Genomic DNA, 27,180 nt, shown 5'->3' with positions numbered 1-27,180 from the left:
TACGGATAGAGCAGAATCTTCTACGTGGACGATGACACTTGGCACTTGGCAGAAAGTAGCGACACGTGTCTTGTCTCTTTTCCCTATTGCCTTTTGTCAGTTTGTCCGAATAAAAACTTGCCGTTTGACGAGGAAACCAAGTGGCCGGGTGTTATCTGTGCGGACGGTGCCGTAGACACTTCTACTTTGTTTTGGATAACTTCAGTGTCACTTCACTCATTTTCATACTCTCTTTCTTTCTTTGAAGTGGTTGTTACTTGTTACTAACCTATGCTACAAATATTTTTCATATGATGGTATGTGTAGTTCTATCTTGTTTTTGTCATTAAGGATGTTTGGCCACTAATACAATTTATTAAACACATGCTTTTTATTTTTCTATATATTTATCATTTTTTTTATATTGAGTGAACTGATTATCCATTTGGATCAGAACACCTAAACATATATTTGATTGGATGGTTAGAATTGGCTGTTGAGCATAGTTTTTTTTTTTGGACATGGATGACCAAGTGCAAGGGATCGACTATATTTGGTTCATGAGTTTGCTTTGTTGGAGTTTAGTCCTGGCAAACGCAGGTTGGGTTGGGTAAAAAATGACCTGCATCCCTACGGGTCAGCACTTAGGTGACCCGCACCCATTGCGGGTGGGCTGGGTCAACCCGTAGGTAACCCGTAACTTTTTGCCAGAGAGTGTTTTTTTACGTGAATAAGGAAATTTTGGCAACAAAAACAGAAGAAGAGACTTAGAAAAAATGCCTGGAGTACCCCCATTGCAAACAAACTCTTGTCCCTTTTATACTAGGTTGCATTTCTTCTTAATCTAGAGAGTCCATTTCTCTTTTTCTTTGGTCTCATGGTTCGTATGGATTGCTTCTCAATGAAGTAGCACAAAATGCCTGGAGTACCATCCAAAAGAGAGAAATTTCCTATTTTATCTTAAAGCTGCCCTTTGTTGAGAGTTAGGAAATGCGGCCGGTACTGACCCAACATATGTTTTGCGGGTTGGGTGACCCGCAGGTCAATTTTGATGGGTCACTCAAATGGCAACCCATACCCGCAAATTTGCGGGTCGGTTGGGTCGACCCGTGGGCACGGGTCGATTTTGCCAGGTCTAATGGTTGTAACTTTTATACAAACTGGGTTCTTTATAGGTGGGCTTCTTTGTTTCACTTTTATTTCCTAGTATATATGGATTGGTGTATTGTTTCGCTCAAGCAGGGACTCTCCTTTATTCTCTCTGTTGAGTTGTGTGGCATAGACTTGGAGAGTAGTGGAGTAAGTAGTCACCAATGAGGAGACAAGCATTGGATTTGCTTGAAATTACTTCGGAGAAGAGTGTTAAGTAGTGTTTGGCTGTACGGTATAGACTCAGATACATTGGAATAAGTAGACATGCAATAATTACCCATGAAACATCCCAGGGATTGCTGATGTAATAGTGTAACATCCAAATGTGCCCAAGTATCCCCAGCTTTTGTGCAACCAAGCACACCTAAGACAGAGAAAGAGTCTTGAGAGATTGCTAATATCCTGGAGATCCTCTTGTTGTTTCTTCGTCCGTGTGTTAGAGAGAGAGAGAGAGAGTCATGGAATATTTGTAACAACCGGGGTAAAATGTAACAACCACCCTCCTTAAATCTATAAAATTAAGCTTAGAAAAACTTAAAATATATATATATATATATATATATATATATATATATATATACTAAAAATGAGTAGATACTTACACATATTACCAATAGTCACTATTCATAATTACTATTCACAATAGTCACTATGCAAGATTACTATGTAAGATTACTATGCAAGTTCACTATTGAGATAACTATTCAAAATTACTATTCACAGTAAGACCCACCGAATACTATTCATCAGTGGGTCCCACCACCAGTAGGTCCCACACAAGCGGGTCCCACATCAGTAGGTCCCACACAAGCGGGTCCCACATCAGCGGGCCATACACAAGCGGGTCCCACCAACAGCGGGACCCATACTAGTAATAATAATTAAATAATAATCCACTAACGAAAATATTAATTAAATAATAATCCACCGACGAAAATATTAATTAAATAATATTAATCATTACAAAATAATAATTAAATAATAATCCACCGACGAAAAATAATAGTTAAATAATATTAATCATCTTACTATTCACAAAAATAATAATTTCATCCTATTACTATTCAAGCAGTCGTTAGTATTCTCGCAAATTTAATATTAATCATACTATTACTATTCAATCGCACCGAAAAAATATGATTAAATAATAATCACCGACAAAATAATAATTAAATAATAAATCCACCGACGAATATAATAATTAAATATTCACGTCACTATTCATATCACTATTCACATCACTATTCATATCACTATTCACGTCACTATTCACGTCAGATTTTCCTATAAATAGAAGAAGAGAAGAAGAAGAAAAATAGAAAGAGAGGAAAGAAAGGAAAGAGAGGAAAGAGAGAGAAAGAGAGAGAAAGAAGAAAAGAGAAGGAAATCCACTTCAAGGTAAGTCTTTCATAAATAGTTAAAATATTTATGATAATTATGGATAATATGGTTGGTTCTACCACCTAAATATTAATTATGGATAATATGGTTGGTTCTGCCACCTAAATATTTATTATGAATAAATGGTTGGTTCTACCACCTAAGTTTTATCATCTTATTTGAAATAGTAACCTGTGGGGTCCACAGAAATAGTAACATGTGGGGTCCACAGGAATAGTAACATGTGGGGTCCACATGAATGGTAACCTATGGGGTCCACATGCATAATAACATGTGGGGTCCATATGAATAGTGTAACATGTGGGGTCCACATGAATAGTAACATGTGGGGTCCATATGAATAGTGTCTGCTAGGCCCCATGATCTTGAAATATGAATTTGATAACAAATAATATGGGGTCCACAGGGAACATTATTTTGGACATAGATGGACATTACCTGGATAGAAAGGACACTACCTTAAAATATGAATTTGATGATAACTGCTACTTTTTGGGCCCACTTGGTAGGGAGGCATACACGTGCAAGGTGGGACCACCCTCAAATTGGGGTATATCATCTTTGGTGGAAGTTTGATATAAAAAATGAGACAGCAGTATAGCGCCTCAAAATGAGTGTCTATGCCAAAACAGAACGTGAATATGATTTTATCTTCAGGATGATGCCCCTCACACCCTCACTTAGAGGCCGTCCCAATATATATACATCCGAAGTCTTTACAAGGCAGGTGATACCTAACTTTGCTCGTACGACTTTCAATGTATCCAACAAGAATGGTGAAGTATTTGATTTACATTGTTTCTAAGTTATTCTATATTATATGTTGAAATGGATTCAGTTTAAATTGTATTTATTTGAAATGATTCTGAAAATCTCGAGGAAAGGTAGAAAAGGTTGCTGGGCTGTATATGGAAAATTTCTCCTCACTATGTAGACGTGTTTTAAAACTGGGGAGGGCGTGGACCCAAAAGGGCAGTGACCCAAAAGGGCATGACCCAGAACCGGATAATAGCGGACAATATCTACATGGGTAGGATCGGGATTTCACATCATGGTATCAGGGCTGGACCTTCCATCATATTGGAAAAATCTTTAAAATGATTTCTCTTATTCTGATTTAGAAAATCTCTAGGAAAGGTTGCTGGGCTATATATGGGAAGTTTCTCCTTACTATGTAGACGTGTTTTAAAACTGGGGAGGGCGTGGACCCAAAAGGGCAGTGACCCAAAAGGGCATGACCCAGAACCGGACAATAGCGGACAATATCTACATGGGTAGGATCGGGATTTCACATCATGGTATCAGGGCTGGACCTTCCATCATATTGAAAAAGTATTTGTTCAGTGTATTTGAATTAAATTCTGGTTTAGAAAATCTCTATAATTGGAAAAGTATTTGTTCAGTTTATTTGAATTGAATTCTGGTTTAGAAAATCTCTATGAATTATTATGTTGGAAAAGTATTTGAATGTTATTTGAATAAATATGAATCTTGATCTGTTGTTTAGATTGAACTATCATACCTGCTAGGTTACTATCACTCTGCTTGACGTTGTTTTCTCCCCAGGATTAGAGGATGCCCACGAGGGTGCGTTTGCGCATGAGGACATTTAGGAGCATAGAGCGATGGGAGAAATAACTGAAATGTCGATGTTATTGTAAGGAATATTTTAGTTATGAAAGAAGAATGGCAGTTGTTATTGTGAGTATTTTGGAATAAGATTTTATCGTGGTTGCTGATTATAAAAAAAAAAAAAATTTCCATGATTTTCGACAGTTCTTTTGCTCGTAACGACTTGATGGGAAATCGGATCGTTACAATATTAGTGGGGCTATAGTTGTGAATGATGAGCGGAGATGGCTATAGTTGTGAATGATGTGCGAAGAGGAAGAGAATTGAGAGGGTGGGGGCGAGTGGAACATGAAAAACACCTTAAAAAAGGGGAAAAAAATTGAAGTAGGGTATTTTTTAGGGCTGCAACTCGAGCCGGGTTTTACCCGACCCGCATCGACCCGACCCGAAAATAGCCTGGGTCGGGTTCAGGTTTCATGGGTTTCGGGTCGAGCCGGGTTCAGCACTCAAAAACCCGCATGAATCTCGGGTCGAGCCGGGTTTGAAGGGGCCCGACCCGACCCGACCCGACCCGAGTTACATAAGTTATAGTATGTACATTTTTTTCTATTGTTAGTTAAAAGTTAAAGGGATAATTACATTTACACCCCCTCTAGTTTCTGACACATCCACTTCCACCCCTATAGTTTAAAACGTGACAAATACACCCTTGTAGTTTCAATTTGTTTAAGGTAGGCCCCCTCAGCTGAAGGTTCGTCCATAGATTGAAGGGTTAGGATGATCCGATAGAGCTGATTTTTTGGGCACACCCTATCTATGTCAGGACCCATCAAATGAACGCTTTGGATCATCCAAACAATGTGGGCCCACATTATTTGGATGATTTTTTGGTAGTGTTTGGATTCGGGTAGGGGCCCACATTATTTGGATGATCCAAAGCGTTCATTTGATGGGTCCTAACATAGATATGGTGTGGCCAAAAAATCAGCTCCGTCGGATCATCCTAACCCTTCAATCTATGGACGAACCTTCAGCTGAGGGGGCAAACCTTAAACAAATTGAAACTACAGGGGTGTATTTGTCATGTTTTAAACTATAGGGGTGGAAGTGGATGTGTCAGAAACTAGAGGGGGTGTAAATGTAATTATCCCAAAGTTAAAAGTGAAAACCCACGCACCCACTGTTACTGTATGTGAGTGTAATTTCTGCTTATATGAGTTGAGTTGATTCAAGTGTTTGATTCAGCATTGTTTGATTGTAATTACAACATTGTTTGATTACAGCATTGTTTGATTCAAGTGTGATGTGAGTGTAATTACATAATTGTTTGATTCAAGTGCAATGTGAGTGTAATTTCTGCTTCTATGAGTTGAGTTGCCTTGCCAAACAAGAATTTTCCTTAAAAATTTGCGTCAACGTGAAAAAACCCGACCCGACCCGAACTGACCCGAGATTTATCATGGGTAGGGCCGGGTTTGGGAATCGTGGGTTTTCCGAAAAAAAACCCGACCCGACCCGACCCGAGATATTTCTCGGGTAGGGTTGGGTTCTCCAAAACCCGACCCGCCCGACCCGAGTTGCAGCCCTAGTATTTTTTTCACACTCTCTCTCCGCCTTCTCAACTCTCTCCCCCTTCTTATGAGCCTCTCTTTCAAAATTGGGCCCACTAATATTCCATGAAATAAATTTTTATGACCCGAAAAAATGCCCTTAGGTTTAGGAAACCTAAGTTATATAATGCACATTATGCAAGGTGAGGAGAAAACAAAGAGCGCTAAATGTGTGAAAATAAAAGAGGTTTCACTCGGATGTTCAGTGCTCTTAGGTTTGATCTTAAGTTATGGACGTTGGGCATTAAGGAATGGATTAAGGGCCCATTTGGATACCTCATAGTTTGTATTTGGATTCGGAATTGAGTTTTGAATACAAAATGAATAGATCCGCCAGCTCATGTTGAGGGAGACAGAGAGGGAAGGGGGTACTTCCTACAGGAGGGGAGAGGGTGAAGGAAACTGCTAGATCTGTGGATTTCCAACATATTTGGAAATCTTATTTTTTTCACTGTCAGTCGCTGATTTGGAAATCAAAGGATTTGATCCGGATCCAAATCACAACACACAATGGGCTGCAAATGTGAGACATCCAAATCAAAATCTTCTCGGCATCCAAACAGGCCCTAAGGGAATGGTTTCAGTTGCCATTCAAAAGAAAAGGATTGGTTTCACTTAAATCTTCATGTGTGTGCTGCTCATAGTGGAAGATAGTTTCTCTCCTATAGAGACAGCTCAAATTGCTCTATATTAGTTGCTCAAATAGCTCTATATTAGCAGTCTAGCAATGCGATGAGTGCACCTCTATATTGCACAACACCATCATAAAACTAAGGTAGAGAGGCATCCTGTACTAATCTCCTACTGATGATTAGTGATTAATAAATGGAAAATGATATTTCCACCCCTATTTCCAGCATTTCCATCACTTTTCTTCTCCAGAAAATGAAGATATTTTAAGGAAAACAGAAACAAAATAGGGTGGATATGTAATTTCCACTAATAAAATTTCATAAATGGAATGACAATAACTACCCAGCCTAGGATATCATATGTTCTCACTTTATCATGCAAATTTCCTTCCAATCAATATGACCCAGTAAAGACAACACAATAATAGAGTGCATCATAGATGCATGGATGGTTAAAAGACAGCACATCTGGCAGCTAATGGTATCATCATCAAGCTCTCGGGACTTGCGAAGATCCAAATTAGGAACATGTTTACAAAAGTATATTCACTTACAAACAGTTACAAATGTGTTAGCTAACAACCAATGAGGCTTCTTCAAGATCTTGCTACAAGACGTGGATGCAAAAAAATTACAAAACTCACAAAGAATTAGTGCACAATGAATTGGGAAGTGTTTGCAACACATTTTTTTTCTGAGCATTATGTTTTGAAAAGCATTGGCAGCACCAATGCTTGATTGCAAGATAGGCAGGGACACTGCATCAAACATGAAAACCATGGCTGAAATAAGAGAAATTCAAAAGAAAATTATATGAGATGAAACAAGCATTAACTTACAACCACCAAGGTTGGGTTTCACTTTTTTGGGAGATAAGACTTCACTGATTCAACAACCATCTGCAATTCATTTTAAGAAACAATTGGATCAACAACATGAAGCTCCCACCACATTTTATTGAAAATGCAAACAGTTCCTAGATAGACTAGTCACCATAGGATCGATTATTTCCATTTCTTATCCTGTGATTTAGTTTCTAGTTGGGTGGATATATTGAGCTAGATAAATGACCAATTTACTGGATGGAACTTAAAAGAATGGCCTAGCTCGTTGTGCATGTACTTGGCCAAAGCAAGAACTGCCCCCTGTGCTACCCCATCCACACGTCTATAAAGAGAATATTTTTTTTGGAAAGGGCAAATAGATAATATTAATAAACAAGACCGAGGGAGTCCCGAGCGAAGAACAAGAAAAAATAAAAGAAAACAAAAAATAGAAAGAGTATAGTAATCAAGAAGCCGGGGAGTCAAGGAGGAAGATAGTCAAATTGTTCCAAGCCCTCCCTCAAAACTCCTTCTCTGGCAAATTTATCTGCAATCCTGTTTGCCGATCTTTTCACATGATATGCGTGAAGGTGAAAGACTAAAGAGAATATTACAACATGACAGATTATCATGTGCACATTGGAATACCCCAAAGTGTTGATCCCATGGTCCAGTGCATGATATGTACCTGGTATCTATGTCACAAATAACTCTGATATTTTCAAGATATTGCGTTTTTATCATGACATTTTGATAAAACGACAAAATCCCGAAATAATCGAAAGATTTTAAAAATATAGCGATATTTTCATTTTTTATTATCAAATATCTCAATAATATAAAGTTATTATCCCGATATTTTTATTGTATATTTTTCCCAATATAGACCTGGAAAAAATGAAAAAAAAATTTAATATATCCCGAGATTTTCCCTTGCCGAGAAAATCCAAACAACGATATTTGTGACATAGCCTGGTATGGAAATACTGGTCCTGCAGAAGTATCCATTAACTGATAGTTTTGGAGAAATACTATGAATATTATGAAGTAGGGACATTTTCATTGCAAGAAGCATCAAGAATACACCACTGATTGTCCATTACAGTTGGGTTATTAATTCTCTTACCCTCCCATCATATGACAATGAAGCAAAAATCCACGGTTCCCGAGAGCTCCATGCAAGGCCTGGTTGTACAATTTATAGATTGTGAGCCCGACTAGATTTTAAAAAGCTTACACTAAAAAGTTAAGGATGAAGAGATTACCATAAACACTGTCTTCATAGTCACTGTAGGAGTTGAGTAATGGATCTGCATGCCGAGTGTGCCTCTCGACCGGGCTGCAAAAACAGAAAACGTTCAGAAAGAATAAAAAAAGGGAAATGTTATCAGCACAACCTTATTTTGATATTTGCACAACCCCAGCAGTCTTTTCTTCTTTAATTGGCTGGTGAGAGTTTTTTGGGAAATGTAATAACCTTTTGACAGCTCTTTAAACACTAAAAGACAAGATGGGTTGACAAAAATATCAAAATTATGGTTGTGCTGATATCATTTCCCTAAAAAATGCAAAAGTGAGGGCTGAAGAATTATCTTTCATGACCAAGATTTGGTGGATATGACCTTTCAGGTGTAAAATCATCAATGGTAGCAGCAGAAGCCAACCACAAGTTGACAGCTGAGTCTGTTCCAGCACTCTGCCCAAGCTTAGCTTTTGTCAGTATACAATAAATGAACAGAGAAGGATGAACAATATCATCAATGGTAAAGTCCCCACAAGGTAATTTGATGATGTCTGTGGTTCCATCCATGTACAGAAATGTATCTCCGTGTGAGCAAAAATACATGGAGGGCCCTACATTTACTAAGGCATTATATATAGAATTATAGATATGTACAGCATAATTGATGGAGAGGCCTAAAATTGCATTAATTAGACAATTCTAACAGTACTTTGATCAATGCCTTGCAAAATGGATAGTCAAATGTAGGGATAGCAATCGTCCGACATTCACCAAGGTTCTCACCTTCTCTTCTATCGAAGTCGTGGAGGCCTTCCCCCGACCAATTTGAAATGCTAACCCCATCATCTATTTTTTTCCCCTTCAAAATCCTAATTATTAGCCCCGTCATTAGAAACCTTGAATCCCTGCATCACCCTCTTCAAAACCCTAATCCCATTACCTATCCATTTCAAACCCTATACCCTTAATCAACCCTCCACTCAAAACCTACATCCACTCATCACTCTATTCGAAACGATAATCTGAAAGAGAGAATAAGTCATTGGACGATGGGACAAGATCGTTGAGTTTTAACAAAAACCAACACAAATGGAAACAGAATGATGAGCTAGGTACCTTGTTTAGCAGATTACAGAGATTTTCCTTAGTAAAGAAGAAGACAAGTTGAAGATTACAGAGGATTTTTTTTTTTTGAAAGGTAAGTATAATATATATATATATATATATATATATATATATAAAAGGGGCCAGGGGCCCAAAGATTACAGAGGATTTTCTCTCAGAAGAAGATTAGTTGAGGATTGTTTTGGGAATAAGATTACATTGAATTTTTAAGAGGGAGAACAGTTACTATGACAGAGTTGTGGCTTTTCAAAACTTCCTCATGTTGGAACATTTAGTAAGTTAAATTCTACTCCATGTAAAACTAAAGACGCAGTTAATTTCAGTACATTACTTCTAGAGTTCAAATTGCGTGGGAAAGTCAGTCCATACCATTTAAGCCACAAACTTAGGAAATTGATTTAAAATGCCATTTAAAAATTACGAGGGGTGTTTCTTTTTATGTATAGTATCTCTTTATAAATATAGAAAACACTATATATAGGTACCATCTCCAATGTACACATTGCCATGTGCAGAGTGATCTAGCAATCCATTTGTATGCCCCATGATGGATGGGCCAGTCCAAAAATCATGCTGATCAGATGTTCCCGACAGTTTTGGGTTGTGTTTATATATATATATATATATATATATATATATATACATACATAGAGAGAGAGAGAGAGAGAGAGAGAGAGAGAGAGAGAGAGAGAGAGAGAGAGAGAGAGAGACCAAGATCAGCTCATCATACTCAGGGTTATGCCGCACAGCCCATGTCCTGCCAACATGACCACAGAAGCTGGTAAGAAAATAACGACAAATAGAAGCACATACAAAACTGCCACATGAACTAACATCATGCCCTAGACCCTATAAACACCCAAGTTAGCATATAAACATCTATTCATGCAAGCACAGATATGACACACATATGGAAGCATACGCACAACAGCACAAGGTCAAGCAAACGCATGGGCAGGGTGTTCATGCCAGCAGGCTTACAATAAAATGAGAAGAAGTACCAATGTGCATGCCCAGGGAGCTCTCTGCTAGGGAACTTAGGCATTCTAAGATCCCATATGCGTATCCCAGATTCATCCTCTGCTGTGACCTGTGACATTGGTTATCATTTCAGCACCCAATATAAAAGAACTGCAACTAAATTTGGAAAGTATCAGTGCTGGTAGTGATGTTAAATGGCACCCTAAGACCCTTTAAAAATGGTATCCAAGCATAGTTGTCAACCCGTAACTCGAGTTGTGACTCGATTTCTTAATTTTATGACTCGTGACTCGTAAGAGTATATAATTATATATCAAAAGATGAAGCGTGTAAAAAATATAAGAGTATAATTATATATCAAAAGATGAAGCGTGTAAAAAATATAACCCAATAGCACATAGATAAAGCACGAAGCCAAATATATAAATAACGATATGCCTGTATCTTGCATGCAGAAAAATAATTATGTTCTAAGTTCCAAGTTCCAAGTTTTCAACCATCAAAACAAGAAAGCCCAAGCCCAGCGACTCGACTCGACTCGTAAGAGTCTTATTTTTTCACGTCGACTCCCAGGGACTTGTTCGAGTCACCAGATGACCCGGAAGAGTCTTCGACAGAGGCAGGTCACCCATGTGACTCGCCTCGAAAGCCCAACGACTCGACTCAACTTGGGAGTTGACTTGTACAAGTTGTAAGAGTTTGACAACTATGTATCCAAGTATAAATGAACTGTAGGAGATACAAATCTTCAACTTCTATTTAGCATTTGTTCTCTCCGAAGAAGGCTAGTCATTTCAGGCCAGAACTACCTCTACCCAATTTAATATATTTGGAGAAGTTACAACACCATAACAGATAGAAGCAAACCAGATATATAATCATGAGATAGACCCTTTTTTATCACTACACATCTGGTCTGTTTAATGAAAGCTGTTACCATTCAAAAAAAAAAAATCTACAAATGGATATTTTTTTCAAGAGAACTATGTTGGAATCTTGTAGGGAAGGAGCCAGTTAGCATACCCACAGTGAAAGTTAAGAGTTAAAAGAATTGAATTGCTAAAATGTTTAGCTTTGCAACCAAGAGCCATCCAGTTACATGTACTCACAAGTATGTGTTGCTTCTTGGGGTTATAATCTGCATTGCGAACATGGGCGTGCTCGATAGAGTTTGTCTTCCTGAAAGTAATATAACTTGTTGGAGATGTTAGCCATTTCTGATGTAAACTAGCATCAAAGAAGAAGAAAAAATACAGCAAACAATAGATCCAAGAAGAAAACCAAGTAGGAGGAGGGAAATAGGGTAAACCATGATTTTTTTTTTGAAATGGCAACATAAAATATATATTAAAGAAAGAACCGAGATGGTCCTTAGAGAATAGGGTAAACCATGATATTCTCTGTGAAACAACCAGTTGCTCCAAAAGCTTAAGCTGTTGGAGAAGGGAAGTATTTAATCTTTTATACTTTAACACTCCCCCTCACGTGTGGCCCGCTTGGCAAACACATGGCAGATGTGGTCCCACCTTGGGCCGACCATTGCATGTGGATTGTTTTTGACATCGGGGAGGTTTAAACTCGAGACCTTTGGCTTTGATACCATGTGAAACTACCAATTACTCCAAAAGCATAAAGCTGTTGGAGAACGGCAGTATTTTATCTTTTATACTTTAACATTCTCAATTAGAAACAAAGCAATACCAAAAGTCCCCTTTTCTCTCTTTCTTTCTTTCACTATACATGAAAGCCCTAAGCTTAAAGACAGCCCCTCTTCCGTATATATGTACGACCCAATAAAAAATATATTTACTAAAGTGCCACCCATAAGTTAAAAGAAATGACAAATCTGCCCCTATTTGCAGTCACTAATAAAGCAGTCCTCTTCTAGCCACCAAAACCATAGCAAACACAATCCATTTCACACCAATTTGAACTATAGGTGCGTGGCTAGATAATCATCCTCCTTGCCAATTTCAACTCATATGCTTCAATGTGGGGCCAACAATAGTCATTTGAAGTTAGGCCGGATGTTGGGACTCTGCACAGAAATCAGCCCTTTTTTCCTTCATGCCTCTGATATTTATTCTTCCAGCCTCATTTCTTTGACGCATAGGATATTGCACTCGCATTAGTCCCTCCATGAGAAGAACTCATCCTCGACTTCATGGCTTCAAATTCCTTCAAGGCTTCAACATCTTCGGTGTTAGCATTGGCTAGGGAGTGGTAATAGGAAAGGGATTATTAATAACAGATAGGAGGACTACTTTGCCAGAAGTGGTGTTGTTGCGCTTCTGAAACAAATCGACTCCCAACTAGCAGATTTGCAGGTGAGGCGCGGGTTTAATATCCTAGCTGAGAAGATCTGGTTTATAAAGCTTGGATTTAATCATGTTGGAAATGTAATTCTAGGGAGGGAGGTTGGCAAAGCATGGTTATAATCATGTTGGGCATGTAATTCATGGGAGGTTGGATGTAATCACATGGACCGTACCAAATCAAATGGAAAAATCTAAGTCAGATAATGCAAAAAGTAACTTCTCAGGCAGCAGTGAATACTGAAGAATCAAGACAAACTTTAACCAGCCATGATAACATGGATAGTAATGTAGCAATTTTACCGAGACTTCAACATGGTAAATAATTTTCAAACACACTGAACAAATGCCATTTTCAGTGATGACTTGAGAAAGCCTATACAACAATAACAAGGAAAGAAGAAACATACTTCATTGTACGGAGATCCCAACATTGAATTGATGTGTCGCATATTCCTGCAACAGAATTCTGGTCATGTGGGTCCCATGCGCCGCCAGACAAGTTATGAAGCATACCAACAGATTCTTGTGATTGTACCTAAGTTTATGAAGACATTGATAACAATCATTATAATCTGTTCTAGAAGTAAGCAGCAAAGCATTAGAGATGTTCTTAGAAGATGTAAGCACCATGAATTGCATGGCATGCACTCTTGTTTTTTTACCATCTCGGTCGCTGAGGTTTCTTTCCCTTCCATTTTTAAATAAATGTCTCTTTGCCTTTCAAAAATAAATCGCATGTAATGTAGAACATGCTATGATGAAAACTGGGGTTACCATCACCTACGCCAGTTTCCTAGCTACATGTGATAAAGAGGACATTAAAAATCACTAAAACTCATTAAAAATCTTACATCTCTCCCAGATTTTGTAAGGAAGCAAAATCACCTCATGATTAGTGTAAGAAACGTATAAACAATAAATGACCATTTAGCTTCTTCAAAATTACTAGAAAGTTAAAATGCATATTATAAATGCATATTACTAGAAAGTTAAAATGCATATTACCATTCAAAAAAAAAAAATGCATATTATAAATGTAAACTTCTTTTAGCTATTAAAATACCATATGACACAATTGTAACCCAAGATCGATAGCTCTACCCTCCACCTCCGGCGAATCTGCATTACTGATCAGCATGGAGAAGGAATGGAGGATACGGTCCTCGCTGTCACAAAAGACCACCTATACATGTTGAACTGGGGTTGCCAAGCGTGCAACCGTCAACATTATACTTAATCAAATTAGGTGAAGGAGATCACTGTCTAGCCATAATTTAGCCTTAGGGACTCCTTCCATCAAGATGGTTTTCCGATTTCTAAGAACCCGATACACATAGTATCCCCAAAACTCCATGTTGAACTTATCCTCAAGGCAATCCATACCACTGAGTTGCTTTTATCTCCAAAGGTGCGAGAGTTACTCTCACCCCCAAAACTCCCACAACAAAGCGAAAAGAAAACCTCCCAGAGGATCATTCCCAAGAATCTACACGCATTTCATTATTACTTCCCAACTTGCTCTCCAATGGGTTTCTCTCACAATCCTCAAACCCCCTCTAACATTTCTCGCATTTCATTTTTCTATTTCTTTGATTCCCATGACATCCTCCTGCTTATGTTTCCACTCAACTTTAGCTGATTACATGTTGGATCACTTCAAGTGGTAATAACTAATAAGTTCAACATTTTCACAAAATAGACCAGCAACGCCACAATACTCTTTTTTGGTAGGTAAGTTGGTATTGAACCTCCAAACTCTAGGTTGAAGAACAAAGCCTTGACCATTGATCTAGAAGCTCAATTCGGAAACTGGCATATATGAAGACTGTTAAAGTATAAAAGATTAAATAACGCCTTCTCAAACAGCTTAAGCTTTTGGAGTAACTGGTTTGTTTCACATGGTATCAGAGCGAAAGGTCTTGAGTTCAAACCTCCTTGATAGCAAAAATCCACATGCAATGGCCAAACCCAAAAGAGGGGCCACATGTGCCATGTGTAGGCCAAACCTAGAAAGAGGGGCCACGCGTGAGGGGGAGTGTTAAAGTATAAAAGATTAAATAACGCCTTCTCCAACATCTTAAGCTTTTGGAGTAACTGGTTGTTTCACAGAGACGACGAAGTAACTGAAGGTTTCAAGTCATTAAAGCTTTAAATGAAAGAGAAGTATGATATTCTAATAAATTGTGAAAGAGAACCAAGAAATCTTAATATCTTAATGTCATCAATAAAATTGTTAAGATATGTAATCGACATGGATCACTCAAAAGAATTCTGGAAGGACCAAACCTTCGCTGTCTTAGTTGAATAATCTAGGCTCCACAAGACCAGAGTTTCCTCATCAATGCTGACCAGTTTGTCATGCTTCCCTGAAGGCCACCAAAGAATGCTGTTGAAGCACATTAGAAGTAAATAACTTAAAATTTGAGAAAATGACACATGGGAAAGATTTCGACTATAAGAATGTTCTTGAAATTATCAATAATGAGAACCTTATTTCAAGAATTAAAGTAAATCATGCACACAAATGATAATAGCAGATTGACATGGTATTCGAAAAGATTGACCAACATACACGAGAATCCCAAACCAACTAGTTCGGTAATGGGATGAATTGTGAGTGATACAGCTCTTACATTTGATACTACATATTTTGAAGTTACCTATCACAGTAGTTTTATAATTTAATGATCCTTCAAGCAGATTGATAGCCTTTAGTTATCCACAAAAACAGACTGTTCTAAAAGAGTGGTAGGTTGCCGAGGGTAACTTGTCTTAACATACTATAAAGAATTCAAAGGACAGTGGCTACTATAATTAATGACCAACCATGTTTCTGCCCCCATGTTCATGAGAATAAATTTCCAATTTACTGCATATCGCGGTCATGTTGAGTGTGCTGATCACACTCAAAAAAAAAAAAAAAACAATTCTATTTAACGGAATCCTTATCAATGAATTCCACGAAAATTGATTGGATCTACTAAGCTTTGATGAGATATAGATCTGAGGTCAAGCGAGGGGATGCGAAAACTCCGGAAACATGTGGTGAACTCAGAAAACTCAGCTCTAGATCTTGCATTCAACAAGGTAAACAAGGAAAGATCTGGAAAAGGACAGAAAGATCTGCCTACAATTCAATTTCTCTCAAAACAAGGGTAGAACAAAGGAGAAGTGCCTCCAACTCTCTCTCTTCCAAACACCAAACAAAACTCACTCTCTAATCCCAAAATCTCAAACTAACTAAAAAAGAAATGAGCTGAGATTGGGCCTTATATAGACAGCCCTTACGAACTAACTTCCAACCAACTTAACTAACTGGTAAATGACACAAAAGGGAAACTCAATGTAGTAAAAGTCTAAAAAGGACACTAGTCTAACAATTAAGCTAATGCAGTAAATAACTAACCCGATTGCCAGGGGATGCTCTGCATCAGTCTCCCACGGGAGAACAGTATAGAGACAATTCCAAAAGCTCCATCCTTTCCATATGTTAAGCACATAAACCTCTAAAGCCTCAAGCAGAAGTTACAGAACTGGTGGCAGTGAACGAATGGGACTGCTGCATAGGAAGTGGATTTATTCAAAAAAAGATATTCCATAGGTCCAAATCTAAAGTCAAGTTCCATTGGGGGATGTAACGTGGAGGAGCAGCTGGTTAGATTGGCATCTCTCCTTGGTTGTGGCAAGGAACAGTTTTCCATCTCTTATCTTGGGCTATCCTTTGGGTATGGTATCCCCTCCAAGAAGTTATGGAATCCTATCGTTGAGGATGGAGTGTAAGCTTGCCAGGGGGAAAAAATTGTATGTCTTTGGAAGGAAGAATTACATTAATTAAGTTGGTTATGTCCAACCTTCAGCCATATCTTATGCCATTATTTAAAAATTTGAAGGTAGTTGCTATATGTATTGTGAAAATTCAGAGGGATTTCCTTTGGGAAGGAAAGGAAAAAAATTGAGGCTAAACTCTAAAGCATTTGGTTAGGTGGAATGTTGTTTGTAGCTGGAAGGAGGTTGTAGGTCTCAGCCTCGGCCATCTTGTTAATCGTAATGGCTCCTTGGAAAACAGCTTTGGCAATTTAGCAAGGAAGCCTTATGGAGGAGAATTATAGTGGGTAAGTATGGGGAGGAATGGGGTCTATGTTGCATGGATTCTTTGCCCCCTATGCCGAATCTGTGTCGACACGTCTCCGCATCCGAATCGAACATAGATTCACGTGGGACACACTCGGATTCTTGTCATAGCCATGTCCTGCACGAATCCTGCTTTCTTCGGGCGAATCCAATTCATCGTTGTCTCTTTTGAAATGAGAATCCTATATATTTTCCATTTAAATGTATTTTCTTAACTTTTTTTTATTTTTATATGAAAGCACAACCCGTACACTTTTAATAAAAACCCTAGCGTCTCGACCCTCGAACATCGACCCCCTTCCTCCTTCAACTCTCTTAATACAAAACTAGCCTCAACTCTCTACCCTCAAATTTTCCATGAATATATATGCATAGACATGCATACACACATGTATACACACACACACACACACACACACACACACATACACACTTAAATTTTAAATTTTATTTTATTTAAAAATTACCGAATCCGAATCATACTTTTGGGGGTTTGCCGAATCCGACACCTCGAATCCGTGTCAGATCCCGACACGCAAATCTGAATCCATGCAACACTGAATGGGGTGGGTGGGGAGTGAGGAAAGTGTAGGAGTAGAGGCTCGGGGGGTTTGGAAGTATATCTGTGATTATTGGGAGTCATTCAAGTTATCCAAATACATAGCCTAGCATTCTTCTCTCCCTTTCCAATGTGGGATCTTACAATCCACCTCACTTGGGCCGAGCATTCTCGCTGGCACTCCCCTTGGGGTCCAGCATCCTCGCTGGCACACCGTACTGCGGGAGGTTCGGCTCAGATAGCATAATATCACACGCCAACCCCACTGTAACATAGCTCGCCAATCTTCTCTCCCTTTCCGATGTGGGATCCGTGTTAACACGAATCCCATCCATGTTAAGCTCTCTCTCTCTCTCTCTCTCTCTCTCTCTCTCTCTCTCTCTCTCTCTCTGGGTTCTGTTTCTTTGATTTTCTCTGCCTATGAAATGGATGGGTTCTTTGGATCTTCCTGATCGGCGGGACCGAGTCCGGTGGAGGGAAAGAAGTACACAAGGAGAGGGTGAATCCACATATATAGCCCAGCAATCTTCTCTCCCTTTCCGATGTGGGATCTTACAAGTCCACATAATTCAACTTTCCCAAACTTATATAGGTTTGTGAGAGACAAGGGGACGGTTGTGTAGTCATGTTATGAGAGGGTGTGAAAAAATGGTTGCATAGCTTTCATTTGGCCAATCCCTGTGTTCTTTGTGAAAATTGTGAAAAATGGTGGAGCATTTATTGGTGCATTGTTCTCTGTCCAGAAAGGTTTAGAATGGGGCGTTGCACTGGTTTGGAATGACTTGGATCATGCGGAACTCAATTTATGATCTTTATGTCCAATGGAAGTGAGATCATTGGGAATAAGTTTATGGAAGATGGTTTCTTGGCCATTATCTGGTCTAGTTGGAAAGAAAGGAATGCAAGGAGCTTTGAAGAGGAGTCCTCTTTCAGCAAGTTATTGTGGAAGATTAAAGCACATGTAATAAACTAGGCCCAGTCTCACAAAGAATTTAGAGTTATTTTCTTCCATGGGTGCTCGTTGGTTAATCCAGGCCCGACAGGAAGAGGAGGAGCTTTTAAAGATGACGAGGGCAATTTCGTTGCTCTTTATCTAGGTCTATTGGTCATGTTCACTCTAATGAAGAGGAGAATGGAGCCCTCCTTATGAGATTGAAGATCTTCAACAAGAGCATGACTGGAGTTTTTATTGCCGAGTGGGGGTGGGGTGGGGTCTTCTAACACGTATTTAGGGCTGAGGGGACGAGTTTAGATCGTTAGCGCTTGATCAAGATCATTAATGAGATCGTGATTGAGAATGCTTAGTTTATTTTTCCTGCATTCCTAAGTGTGCTAACAATTTAAAAGATGGCTGGGCAAAATCCGGAGTGCACAGAGAGCTGCCTTATCAGGGGCAACCTTTGCCCTGGTTGTAATTTGTTTCTTTCTTCTCTTTAATACATCACACATCTTTTAAAAAAAAAAAAAAAAATCTAAAGTCAAGTTCATCATAACAAAAGCTATATCATACATACAATACAATTGCCTATTTTGTGAATTGCAGCATATAAAAAGAGAGTTTACCAATAGAACAAAACTCACCATTTGATCTTTCCAGACTGAGCATCAAGGGAAAAAAGTTGTTTCAGCTGCGGGGAATTCGATTGGCCATATAACTCAGGCATCTCCCAAACAGCCGCTCCATATGTTTCACCTTCAACAAGGAGCAAAACACTATCAACACCATCTAGTTTAAAGTTGCAAGGTCAAAAGAAAAGCATGATACAGATTAGATAACCTGTATAATAGATTGAATAAAATTAATTAATGCGATAAAAAAATATGGGAAACATACACACATGGAAAGTGATCTAATGTTGTGTTCCTGCATCATATTATGGCATGCCTCTATTGCACTAGTAAGGTCCCAGCTTCAATTAATATGGAGTGCACAGGTGATGGCCCACCTTGGATTGCCCATGAAACAAAATGAACCCAGATTGGACAATCTTAAATGTACAACCAAAAGATGGTTGAAAAGGTACGGGCAACAGGCACACAAAAAAAATAAACAAATGCATTGGCTAGACATCTAGAATTGCAGACACATTATTGAATTTTGGAGCCATAGACAATTGAAGAAGGGGACTCAACTACGCAATACACCCGCAAAGTATCATATTATCACCTGGAAATGCTACATTGAGTTGCTCATTCTTAAAAAAATCAACCATGTAACGCAGCGGATCAAACGTAGAATCGCAGCCGAAGTGTACAATCCGAACGAAAATCGCAGTCGAAGCGTACGATCCGAAATAGGCCCTAGAATGCACTAAGGAAGAAGAAGAATCCTTGAATCCACTAGGAAGGAGAAAGAGATAAAGAGAGTAACTTTGATATTATTCCATTGATTGATTGATTATATCTCACATATTACAACCTTCATATAATAGAAAAGCAATCTCTAAAGAAGTAAACTTCTCTTAAAAGAAAAGCCTAGAATCTACCACACAGAGAAAGATCTAGAATCCTAATACATAAAGATAGTAACTAAATTAGAATACCTATAATTAGAAGAGTAATCCTATTACACCTAGGAAACAAATCCTAATAAATAAAGAAACTAATGGCCTACTTTCTAAAAGGGTAAAACCAAAATATTAGAAGCCTAGTGTTCTACATCACCATGGAACTAAAGTTCCTAGAGGGAAGACCTCAAGTTCCTACTACCCATTACCAATATGATATAAAGAAGCATGTTATGTGTTTAGATGGGTGCCAGACCCCACCTAGAGTGAAAGTCACAAGATCTGATAGATTTAGTAGTTATGATAGATTATGATACTAATTTAGATTAGAATAATCTAGATTTATCAATTTCTATAACTATCTCGATCTCTTCCTATGTTAATCCATTTGAGTGTTCTATATAAACACTCGTTGGGTTCTATTGTAAAGTAATCAAGAAGAATTTTATCTCTTCAGGGTAATGTCCTGGTGGGGGTCACTTGCCTAATGTGATCATAGTTTAACTACATTGCGTGAGATCACAGTGGGAATGACCATTGGATCCCTAAATTGTGTTTTTGAGCACAAGAGAGGACCAACCCTTCCCTCCAAGTGGGTCAAGAGGCTTATCTTCCTTCTAAGAAGATCAATCCTGTATTTGGGTTTTCGTAACAAATAATAGATTTTGAGGTATAATTTACAATATGAAAATGATAAATTACCTGAAGCAAAAACTGTTGAAAAAACGCGAGGATTGAAAGGGCAAGATGAGAGATCCCAGATCTCATTTGGGTGTGAAAACAAACCCTCACAAATGAGTTCTGTTCCTGCCGGAGAAAGCCGGATCAGATGCACCTGAAAAAAAAATGAAAATTCAGAAACAAATAAGAAGGGAAAAAATGAAATTGAATTAGGGTTCTAGTTGTAACGAAAAAAATAAATTTAGGGTTTTATTGAGATGGTTTTTTAACCTCGTTTTCTTCTTTGAGGCTGAGAGTTCCGGCAAGGAAGGTGGTGTGATCTGAGTCTGCTTTGACGTCTGCAATACATCTTGCCTGAAAGAAGAGAAAAAAGAGATTTTTAGGGTTTTGAGGGGAATGAGGTAAGAGAAGATTTTAGGGTTTATACCTGATATTTGAGGCCATAACCGATTCCAGTCGATGCTCCTTGCATTTTGGTGAGAGTGGGAACGGACTGATTTTTCAGATTTTGCTGTTTCTGATGGTATTATGCTGAGTTTGCCTATGTTTTAGAGGGGTTTGCTAGCGAATTTTGCGGAAAGGCATTTCGCGGCGGATTTTTGCACGAGTGAACAGCCACCTTAGATGAAACAAATAAATATGACAAAATTTACTAGGGGTGCAACTTGTTGGGTATATCATATAACCCATGTATGTTCTAATATAAGCCCAATAGGTAATGGACCAGGTGTAGTGGGCCCATTTGGGCTGGAGCCCATTAACCTCTTCTAACCCTAGTGTATCTCTATATATAGGGGCTGGAGGCAACAAACTTGGTATTCCAAACTAGATACCTTGGGTGTAATGCTTTAAGCATCCTGCTTAAACCCTATTAACCTCAACAATCTTAAAGCATTATAAAAAAAAAAACCCTAATTCTTTCGTCGGTTCCTCTCGAGATAGACCATCGCCGGTGAAACCCATCTCACGGCATCTTCCTTGCCGTCGGTGAAACCCATCTCAAACAGAGGGTTTCTCACGGAATCTGCTTGCCGCCGCCGGTGAACCCATCTCACGGCATCTTCCTTGCCGTCGGTGAAACCCATCTCAAACAGAGGGTTTCTCACGGAATCTGCTTGCCGCCGCCGGTGAACCCATCTCACGGCATTTGCTTGCCGCCGGTGAACCCATCTCACGGCATCTTCCTTGCCGTCGGTGAAACCCATCTCCCACAGAGGATTTCTTAAAGAGAAACCAACACAAGAATCGTTTCAGTTTCTCTTCAAACGATTTGGGTTTGGGTTTGGGTTTCGGCTTCAATCCCTCACGCCCAAATTTGGTGGTCGTTTCTCTATATACATAAGAGAAGTTTGCTTCTCTACCTTACCGAACCATCAAGTTACAGAGAAGAGATTTCGCCTTTGTTGGATCCTTCTTCCGGCATCTCTTTGGGTGGCCCGTTGCTGTTATCCGAGCTGGTTGTGCCTTGTTGCACGGCGGGGGATGCTTCTGTTCTTTTTCCTGATCTCAACTCTTCCTTCTCGTTTCTGTTGTGAGGTAGAACGATCATTGGAACACGTCTGTGTTGAGAGGTAAAGGAGACAACACGTCTCTGTTGCTCATGCCTACCCAAATAAAGTTGGGTTTGTTTTTGATAAAAACCTCACCCCTCATTTTTAGTACTTTTCACCCCGTGGCTTTCCTAGTCGGCTCTGTGTGGTTTGTTTTTGATAAAAACCTCACCCCTCATTTTTAGTACTTTTCACCCCGTGGCTTTCCTAGTACTTTTCACCCAAAACACACAGAGCCGACTAGGATGATCTCAAACACACAAAGCATCCTGCACCGAAGATGAGAATCGGAAAAAGGTGCAAGTGGGACTGGATGATCTCAAACGATTCATTCGAATCGAAGATGAGAATCGAGCTAGGAATAACTTGGAGATGGTTAGACAGCAACAGTCTGCTGCTAACGCGGTAACATATCCCAAGAAATTTCCTCGGAAATCCAAGTCACCTAAAAGTGATCATCCCAAGTTGGAGGCCAAAAAGACTATCTTTCAGAAAAAGAAGGGCAAGTGCCACAACTGTGGGAAATGGGGTCATTTTGCTGCAGAGTGTAAACAACCTAAGAAGGCTAAATCTGACACACCACAAAAGGAAGCTCATATGATGGTGGGCAGTGCTGCGCCTAAGAGTTTTATTGCCATGTTAGGCAATGGTAAGGCCAGTACTTCTTCAGACTGGTGGTTAGATACAGGAGCCACCTGCCATGTTTGCAACTCGAAGAAACTACTTACGGATGCTGTTGGCGTGAGAGAGACCGTTACAGTGGCTAGTGGAGCTGAGGCAGAGGTGACTCACACTGGAACTGCGAACCTGGTCCTTTCTTCAGGTAAAATACTAACTTTAAAAAATGTTAAAGTAGTTCCTGCTATTCAAAAGAATTTAATTTCTATTAGTCTTTTAGACAATGCTGGCATGTGTTCATCTTTTTTGGGTGGTAGAGTAACTTTAACTGTTAACTCTTATTATTTTGGCTGTGCTTTCTTACTCGATGGTATGTATAGACTGAGTTTAGCAAATGAAACCGTTAATCAGGTTAGTTCTACTTTGATTGATCCTAAGTTGTTACACACAAGATTGGGACATGTGAACTATAGGAAAATGGTCAAACTTGCTAAAACTTATAATATACCTTTAGATACATCGATTAGATTTGACAAATGTGAAGTGCGTGCACAAACCAAGATCACTAGAAAACCCTTTCGTTCAGTTTCTAGGAGCACACACCTTCTTGAGTTAATACATTCTGACCTCTGTGACTTTAAAAGTTTCACTACTCTAGGTGGTCGGAAGTATTTAATCACTTTTATAGACGATTTTTTCTAGATATTGTCATATTTATCTCCTAAAATCGAAAGATGAAGCTTTTGATAAATTCAAAATTTTCAAGAATCGTGTTGAAAATCAATTGAACTTGAAAATTAAGCGATTTAGGAGTGATAGAGGAGGAGAATACACTTTGACAGAGTTTAAGGAATTCTGTGCCTCTCAGGGCATAATACTTGAAACTACTGCTCCTTACTCACCTCAATCTAATGGCATAGCTGAACGTAAGAACCGGACGTTAACTGAAATGTTAACTCTATGTTATTGACAGCTGGCATGCCTACTAGTTATTGGGGAGAAGCAGCTTTAACTGCAAATCACATCCTGAATAGAGTACCACACTCTAAGTTGCCCTCTACTCCTTATGAGTTATGGCATAACCATCCTTGTAGATATGACACTTTTAAGACTTGGGGCTGTATTGCTTATGTGTAGACCTGGCAAAAAGTGACCCGGACCCGCGGGTCCACCCGGCACGCACGTAAATTTACGGGTCCGGGTCACCTATTGGTGACCCGTTTGAAATTGACCCGCGGGTCCACCCGGCCCGTTAAAAGTGGGCCGGGTCGGGTGGACCCGCGGGTGCCCGTAGAAAAGTGCAATTGGCGGTTTTTTTCTTGTAATTGTCAGATTGTGTTACTTTTTTCCGTAGTTTTCTCGGTAATTGTCATATTTTATAGGTAATTTTTTAACTTTTGTCCTTTTTGCGGTAATTTTTCATTTCAAACTTACCAATTCTGAGAATCTTTCAAAAATCCGTAATGATTACTTCTCTTTATTCTCTTTATTGCGAGCCACCTTTGCCCCCGACCGTGCTTCACCCAATCTTTGCAGCAAAGGAGGGGCTACAAGCCGAAAAATAGCCCAGGAGAAGGTGGCTAGCAAATCCCTAAATAAAAAAAAAACTTTTAAAAAATAAGTCAAAAATCCGGGTGACCCGCGGGTCGACCCGGCCCGTACGGGCCGGGTGCGGGTCCAATGTCAATGACCCGTAGAATTTTCCGGGTCACTTTGACCCGGCCCGTTTGACCCGGACCCGTACGGGCCGGGTCAAATCCGGCCCGGCCCGCCCGTTTGCCAGGTCTACTTATGTGCGGATACAAGACCCTAGGAGACCTAAGGTAGGACCTAGAACCAACACTTGTGTTTATCTAGGTGGTGCAGAAGATAGTGCTGCTGATCGGTTTTTGGATCTATCTACCAATTTGGTTATAGAATCTAGAGATGCAATATTCTTTGAGAATAAATTCCTCAGAGATCATGGTTTGAACCTACCTGGCGATACTGAGATGGTTACAGAATCGCATGTAGAGTTTGAACAGAATACTTCTGACACCTGTCCTACACTGATTTCTACATCAGAACCTTTAAGAGTTTCTACAAGAGATAGAGTACCCAAGAACTTTGGTGAGGACTTTGTGACCTACCATATAGAGAATGATCCATCAACCTATAAGGAAGCGATGAGATCTAGGGACTCTTTGTTGTGGGCAGAAGCCATTGATGATGAAATGAGCTCTCTGCTACAAAATCAAACTTGGCAGCTAGTCGATTTGCCAAAAGGGGCTAAGACTGTGGGCTGTAAGTGGATTTTGAAGAAGAAACTTAATCCTGACGGATCCATAGCTCGGTATAAAGCACGTTTAGTAGCTAAGGGCTATACTCAAGTCAGTGGGATAGACTACTTTGATGTTTACTCACCGGTCTGTCATTTGGCAACGATAAGAATTCTTCTTGCTTTGGCTTCTATTGAGAAGTATGTTGTGCATCAAATGGATGTAAAAACGGCTTTCCTTAATGGAGACCTCACAGAGGAAATCTACATGAACCAACCTGAAGGGTTTGTCATGGAAGGTTTCGAGAACATAGTTTGTAAGTTACACAAATCTTTGTATGGTCTTAAACAAGCACCTAAATTGTGGCATAAAAAATTTGACAAGGTAGTAAAGAGCTTTGGTTTTCAGACCAGTTACTCAGATAAATGCCTTTACTATCGTTCTGTGTCGAATAAGGTTGCGATTATTTGTTTGTATGTAGACGATATGTTGATTCTTGGTTCCGATCTCTCTGCAGTGAGTGACGTGAAAACCACTTTGGCTCAAGAATTCGACATGAAAGATCTTGGTGTGGTTGACACCATTCTTGGTATGAAAGTAAGTTTTGAAAGGCAAGGGATTACTCTTAGCCAAGCCCATTATATTGAAAAACTACTTTCTACATGGGGATACAGTGAGTGTAAACCGATTGAGACACCATTTGATTATACCAAGAAGCTGACCTCTAATGAAGGAGACAGTGTGAATCAGTTAGATTATTCTAAACTGATTGGTAGTCTCATGTATGCTATGAGCTGCACTAGACCAGACATAGCCTTTACAGTTGGCATGCTGAGTCGTTTCACTAGTAATCCTGGCCATGAGCATTGGGATGCCCTTATGAGGCTGATGAGATACCTTAAGGGTACTCAAGGATATGCTCTATGTTATACTGGACATCCTCCTATCCTGGAAGGGTATTCTGATGCATCATGGGGATCAGAATTAGGAGACAGTAAATCTACCAGTGGTTATGTTTTTACATTGGGTGGAGCCGCTGTTGCATGGAAGTCAAAGAGACAGACTTGTATTGCTCTGTCATCTATGGAATCGGAACTTTATGCTTTAGCTTCTACAGGAGATGAAGTAGAGTGGATAAGAGATCTGATCCTGGACATTCCATTGACTCATTTAAAGATTAACTCTTTAAGTTTGTTCTGTGATAATCAAGCTACAATTACGATTGTGAAAAACTCACTCTTTAATGGTAAGAGGAGACATGTCAGGCTGAAACATGCCACGCTGAATTATCTTCTAGAACAAGGTATTATCACTTTGGTTGATGTGAGATCGAAGGATAATATGGCTGATGCTCTTACGAAGGGACTGAACAAAGATCGAATATTCAAAACTGTGGGGGAGATGGGGTTAAAGACTGTGTAGACGTGTCTTATCCTACATTCATATTATTTTGAATTTTTCGAATCTCCCTATCTTGGCCAAGATAAGCACTTGATATGTTTCAATGATGTTTACAGTTATCTTTATGTCATTCCACATTTGATGACATGTCCTTCTTGGGAAATGTTGTTTCATTCCAAACTTGATGATACAGCTTAACTCAATTTGGATATGATGCCTGTAACATTCCAAATGGAAACATGGAATGGTTCTTTGTAAAGAAACTGTTTAGGTCTGGTTCTTGATTGAAACTTGACATTGATGCTTATTGATATTGATATTTATTTTTCAGCCATTATGAAATTGTACTAAGTTCTTCTGGTAGAACTAGATACTTTTAGTAAAATACACAAATGATTGGATTCATTTTTTAATGAAATTCATATTTGATAATTTACAGGAATTGGCAAAAATGGAGGAGATTGCCTCAATTTGGATCTTGATGAGGATGACTTACTTGATGAGTGAATCCTTATAGCGCAGTGGAACTATTATTTTCTTTTCCGTTGATTAAATAGTTCACCTACATATAAAACTGCTTATGTTTGAGTTTAGATTATTTCTAAAACTCTTGGTTACTCTTTAGAGTATTTTTGTTT

The 27,180-nt window shown here is 39.1% G+C and overlaps 1 protein-coding gene across 1 annotated transcript; it reads right to left on the bottom strand.

The window, feature by feature from the left end:
* Positions 1-6,815: 6,815 nt before the first annotated feature.
* Positions 6,816-21,289, bottom strand: LOC143886640 (WD repeat-containing protein DWA2-like). The gene is made up of 14 exons (XM_077390687.1): positions 21,143-21,289; positions 20,986-21,069; positions 20,737-20,869; positions 19,109-19,220; positions 15,124-15,223; positions 13,245-13,372; positions 11,629-11,698; positions 10,540-10,628; positions 10,250-10,295; positions 8,793-8,866; positions 8,436-8,509; positions 8,297-8,355; positions 7,186-7,245; positions 6,816-7,104 (listed from the first exon to the last, which is right to left on the bottom strand). The coding sequence occupies exons 1-13, from the start codon at positions 21,185-21,187 to the stop codon at positions 7,204-7,206; spliced, it is 1,056 nt and encodes a 351-aa protein (XP_077246802.1). The 5' UTR covers positions 21,188-21,289; the 3' UTR covers positions 6,816-7,104; positions 7,186-7,203.
* Positions 21,290-27,180: the final 5,891 nt, after the last annotated feature.

The sequence above is a fragment of the Tasmannia lanceolata genome, unplaced genomic scaffold (genome assembly GCF_043159265.1).
Source record: "Tasmannia lanceolata isolate RefF3 unplaced genomic scaffold, GAP_Taslan_0.1 ptg000011l, whole genome shotgun sequence".
NCBI classification, from domain to species: Eukaryota; Viridiplantae; Streptophyta; class Magnoliopsida; order Canellales; family Winteraceae; genus Tasmannia; species Tasmannia lanceolata.
Note: the sequence above shows the minus strand (reverse complement) of the source record. Positions and strands in the feature narration are given on the sequence as shown.

Coding starts and splice junctions, on each gene's coding strand:
- LOC143886640 (XM_077390687.1), bottom strand. CDS start 21,187: ATGCAAGGAGCATCGACTGGAATCGGTTATGGCCTCAAATATCAG. Junction 8,867..10,249: donor AGTATGATGAGCTGATCTTG/GTCTCTCTCTCT, acceptor AAGCTTGGGCAG/AGTGCTGGAACAGACTCAGC. Junction 8,510..8,792: donor GATGATTTTACACCTGAAAG/GTCATATCCACC, acceptor CTGTTTTTGCAG/CCCGGTCGAGAGGCACACTC.